General features: G+C 36.4%; 1 protein-coding gene across 1 annotated transcript; it reads right to left on the reverse strand.

The window, feature by feature from the left end:
- Positions 1-4522: 4522 nt before the first annotated feature.
- On the reverse strand, positions 4523-5168 carry LOC124671847. Its single transcript, XM_047208167.1, has 4 exons — positions 5162-5168; positions 4849-5060; positions 4630-4732; positions 4523-4533 (listed from the first exon to the last, which is right to left on the reverse strand). Exons 1-4 carry the CDS (start codon positions 5166-5168, stop codon positions 4523-4525), a joined length of 333 nt encoding a protein of 110 aa, XP_047064123.1.
- Positions 5169-5592: the final 424 nt, after the last annotated feature.

A 5592-nucleotide genomic window follows, 5' to 3' on the forward strand; every position in this document is an offset into this window, starting at 1 on the left:
TGAACAGATTATTCAAAAAACATTAAATTACTCCTGTCATGAATGGGTTTTTGGCATGAATGGATTTTAGCATTAACCAAAAATCCTACCTTGAACAAAAAAACAACCATGGATGGATTATGGGCAAAACCGAATTAGCTACCTCAGACAATAAACAAAGAAGTAGTACAAAGAAGAAGACCATGACGGCAACCCGATACGCTCATGCGTCATCCTCCATGACCCCTCCGTGGCTCTTGCGGGGATCTCGAGTGCCTAACACCGTGTGTTGTGCACAGAGAGTCGTCCGCCTAACCATCACAAAAATGCAATGTCACACCTCCACATAGCAGATAGCTGTTGCGCAACCGGGAAGGGAGAGGTACGGAGGTACCTGGCAGGAGAAGTGATCGCGGGCTTGCCTGAGGGGCGGTCGTTGCCCTGAGCACCTGACTTGTTGCCGTCACGAGAGGGCTGGGCGGTTGGTCGGAGTTGTTTCGGCACGGTTCGGCATGGAGGCGTCACCTAGGTTCGTCTTATGCCGCGCGACTTAGGCGAGCATCAATGACTTCGGGGTTGGACGTCGATGTAGTGGCCTGGAGGAGGCGCCGCCGTTCGAGATCGTGAGCACCAGCGGTCGAGGAGGGTAGGAGGGGGGGTGATATACACCGACCTGGTCGGTGCGGTGCACCCACCGCACACCTCCCGCACTGTGGGCCGGCCCAAGAATGTTTTTTTTCATTTCTATTTTCTTTTTGCGTTCGATTTTAAATTCGTTCAAAATTTGGAAATCGTCCATAGTTCAAAAATTGTTCAGAATTAAAATTTTGTTCAAATTTCAAAATTCGTTCAAATTTTAAAAATCGTTCGAAATTTTAAATTTGTTCAAATTTCAAAATTCTTCCGAAATTTGGAAATTCGTTCAAGATGAAAATTTTGTTCAAATTTTGAAATTCGTTCAAATTTAAAAATCATTCAAAATTTAAAATTTGTTCAAATTTCAAAATTCGTTCAAGATTAAAAATTTGTTCAAATTTTATCATACTTGAACATTTTTCAAATTTGATAATTTTCGAAAAAAAAATTTAACAGAAAAAAAATGGGAGAACAAAAAAGAAACACTGAAAAAGAAAACAAAAAACAAAAAAGAATAAAGAAAAAAGAAAAAAACAGAAAACAAAACAGAAAAGGAAAGGAAAGGAAAAGGAGAAAAAACAGTAAAAATCGCCTAACCGGGTCGGCCCACACCGCGCGCGGGGGTATGCGGCGCGGTGCAGGCACCGACCTGGTCGGCATATAGGAATTCCCGAACGTCCTATATGCCGAGCTGGTCGGTGCGGGAGAACGCACCGCACACCCCCCAGGGCGTATATGGGCTCGGCCCATTTAGTTGATCCCGTTCGGATGAAACGTACCGTTTCGCTATTTTAGTTGATCGTCGTTCGGATGAACATAACGTTTCGCTATTTTACCGTTCGGGATTGATTTTCTTTCGGTCTAAATTAAAAATATTCGGATTGTTTTTTAAAAATCGATCGTTTGGAACTGTTCAGTCTAAATTTAACTTAAAATCTACCATTCGGGGACCTGTTTCGTCTTATAATCGAAAAAATATCTCCAAAACCAAGAAATTCGAATAACAACAACTCCGGACAAGTATTAGACACGTATTTGAGAGGGTATGTTCTTAAGAATATTTTACGGGAAGACAAAACAATGTCAGAAAAAAACTAGAAATCCATTGAAACATGCCAACTAAACTGTCTTGGATCCATGCAACAAACATTGTCTTGGTTCATTCAGAAACTTTCCTGATTCAACTTCCCTCTTGTTCTTTGTTTTTCTACAAGAATGCACCAATCAAATTATTCAGAATAAATGAATCAATATGAAAAAGAAACTTATTGTTGTTAATCTCTGTTGAAAAAGCAAACTTACTTTCCTAATGATTGAAATTCCAACTTCAAAGAGAATGCCTTGAGCTATTTCAATGCGAGTAGGTGCTTAGCCTATTGAAAAAAAAACATTTAAGGACAGATTTTTGGCATGGACGGATTTTGGGCATGAACTGAAATCCTACCTTGAAAAAAAAACCATGAACGTATTATTGGCAAAAAACCGAATTAACTACCCCATACAAAAAAAGTAAGACATGAACGGATTATTCAAAAAACATTAACATACTCCTATCATGAACGGATTTTTGGCATGAACAGATTTTTGGCATGAAATAAAAAATCATACCTTTAAACAAAAAAAACAACCATGAACATATTATTGGCAAAAAACTGAATTAGCTACCCAGGAAAAAATAAAAAGTAAGACATGAACGAATAATTCAAAAAAGCATGCATGCACTATTTTGCATGAACAAATTCCTACCTTAAAAAAAGACATGAACGGATTTTTGGCATGAACGGATTATTCAAAAACATTAACTTATTCCCTATCATGAACGGATTTTTGGCATGAACGGATTTTTGGCACCTTGAACAAAAAATCAACCATGAAACGGATTTTTGTCAAAAACCGAAATAGCTACCCGAGACAATAAAATAAGAAGTAAGACATGAACGGATTATTCAAAAACATTAACTTAATCATGTCATGAATGGATTTTTGGCATGAATGGATTTTGGCATTAACAAAAAAATCCTACTTTGAACAAAAAAAAAACAACCATGAATGGACTATGGGCAAAACCGAATTAGCTACCCCAGACAATAAAAAAAGAAATAATACATGAACGGATTTTTAAGATTTTTTTTAAGTTATTCCTTTCATGAACGAATTTTTTGCATGAGCAGATTTTTTTGCATGAACAATTTCCTACCTTAAAAAATAAAAAAGATTTTTATTTTTGGCATGAACGGATTTTTGGCATGAACCAAAAATCCTACCTTGAAAAAGCATGAACGGATTATTGGCAAAAACCGGAAAAAAGCTACCCCACACAATAAAATAGGAAGTAATACATGAACGGATTATTCAAAAAAATTAACTTATTCCTTCATGTATGAATTTTTGGCATGACCAGATTTTTTTTGCATGAACGGATTTTTGGCATGAACAAAAAAAATCATACCTTGAACAAAAAAACAAACCATGAACATATTATTGGCCAAAACTGGATTAGCTACCCCAGAAAATAAAAATAAAAAATAAGACATGAACGAATTATTCAAAAAACATGAACTTATTCTGCCAATGAATGGATTCTTCGCATGAACGGATAATTCTTTTATTTTTTGCATAAAAAATGTCGTAAGTTGCTATTTTTGTGTAAAAGTTTAGTCAAACATGAATGAACTATTTTGCATGAACAAATTCCTACCTTAAAAAATAAAAAATACATGAACGGATTCTTGGCTTGAACGGGTTCTTGGCATGAACGGATTCTTGGCATGAACGGATTTTTGACATGAACGGATTATTCAAAAACATTAACCCTATCATGAACGGTTTTTGGCATGAACGGATTTTTGGCATGAACGGATTTTTGACATGAACGAAAAATCCTACCTTGAAGAAAAAATCCTACCTTGAACAGATTATTCAAAAAACATTAAATTACTCCTGTCATGAACGGGTTTTTGGCATGAATGGATTTTAGCATTAACCAAAAATCCTACCTTGAACAAAAAAACAACCATGGACGGATTATGGGCAAAACCAAATTAGCTACCTCAGACAATAAACAAAGAAGTAGTACATGAACGGATTATGGGAAAAAACTGAATTTACAGGACATCTGCGTTACTGCATTATTCAAAAACATTAACTTATTCCCCCTATCATGAACGGATTTTTGGCATGAATGGATTTTTGGCATCAACGGATTTTTTGCATGAACGGAAAATCCTACCTTGAACAAAAAATCAACCATGAAACGGATTTTTGTCAAAAAACCAAATTAACTACCCAAAGAAAAAAAAGTAAGACATGAACGGAGTATTCAAAAAACATTAACTTATTCCTGTCATCAACGGGTTTTTGGCATGAACGGATTTTAGCATTAACCAAAAATCCTACCTTGAACAAAAAAAAAAACCATGAACAGATTATGGGCAAAACCGAATTAGCTACCCCAGACAATAAAAAAAAGTAATACATGAACGGATTATGGGCGAAAACCGAATTTACAGGACATCTGCGTTACTGCGTTATTCAAAAACATTAACTTATTTCCCCTATCATGAACGGATTTTGGCATGAACGGATTTTTTGCATTAACGGATTTTTGCATGAACGGAAAATCCTACCTTGAACAAAAAATCAACCAAGAAACGGATTTTTGTCAAAAAACCGAATTAACTACCCAAAATAAAAAATAAAAAGTAAGACATGAACGGAGTATTCAAAAACATTAACTTATTCCTATCATGAACGGGTTTTTGGCATGAACGGATTTTGGCACTAACCAAAAATCCTACGTTAAACAAAAAAAACAACCATGAACGGATTGTGGGCAAAAAACCGAATTAGCTACCTCAGAGAATAAAAAAACAAGTAATTCATGAACGGATTATGGGCAAAACCGAATTTACATGACATCTGCGTTACTCAAAAACATTAACTTATTCCCTATCATGAACGGATTTTTGGCATGAACGGATTTTTTGCATGAACAAAAAAAAAGAAAATAGCTACCCCAGAAAATAAAATTCTCATTCCTTATGTGTGACATTCTTGGAATACTGTAATTTATTTGCTCAGCATTGACGCCAAAATCCAAAAAGTCCATGTACACAACCTGCAAACACAGACAAAAATAAAAGAAAAATAGTTAAAAGCTCCTTGAGGGACAGCGGCATTTTTTATTTTATCTATTAAAAAGGAATACCCAAAAAAAGGAAATGCAACACTTACTGCCAACAAAGGTAAGCAACCGCCAATCCAAAGCATCCCGTTGAAATCACTTCCATCTTTGAAAACCTTAGCTTTCCAAGCATCAACCTCATTCCACAGGTGGTTGAGGCACAAGGTTCCCAAGTCAAGATTCCTCACTTCAGCAATGTCGCTGTCCTTCAAGGAGTACAGATATTTCGGGTTCACGAAATTGTAGGTTGAAGGGCAAAGGACTGTGGTGATGAATAACAGCTGATAAAAACAACCTCCTCGTTAGCACCATGCAGGACAGATTGTACATTTGCCAGTAATCTGCTTCTTCCCTAGAAGGTACTGGGCATGCATCCCCTCAACTTCACTGACGATGTCAGGATATATACTCTCCATTACAAAAGGCTTGCTTCCAGAAGGAAAACCAAAGACCTTGTCAACAATATCCTTGGTGAAGTGTATGATCTTCTTCTTGTGCTGCAAAAACTTTGCTACACCATGTGAAGTGTGGCCAGCAAGCCACTGTAGGAGATTCATAGGAACCATAAGGTGATTAGGGAGCTTTAGCAGATTGTCCAGATCATGTTTTGAAATGAAAGACCTCTGCATAGGATTAAATTTCTTCACTACTTTCATATATCTGAGTGTCGAAAACCTTGATTGAATGGAAGGCTTGCATTGCGGTTCAATGTACGTGACGTTGACTACAAAATAAAAGAAATGAAACAGATAAATTATGCTATATCATAATTAAAATACAAATTGAGAAACTAT

This window comes from Lolium rigidum, chromosome 7 (assembly GCF_022539505.1).
Source record: "Lolium rigidum isolate FL_2022 chromosome 7, APGP_CSIRO_Lrig_0.1, whole genome shotgun sequence".
NCBI lineage: Eukaryota > Viridiplantae > Streptophyta > Magnoliopsida > Poales > Poaceae > Lolium > Lolium rigidum.

Coding starts and splice junctions, on each gene's coding strand:
- LOC124671847 (XM_047208167.1), bottom strand. Junction 4,733..4,848: donor GTTGCTTACCTTTGTTGGCA/GTAAGTGTTGCA, acceptor CTGTGTTTGCAG/GTTGTGTACATGGACTTTTT.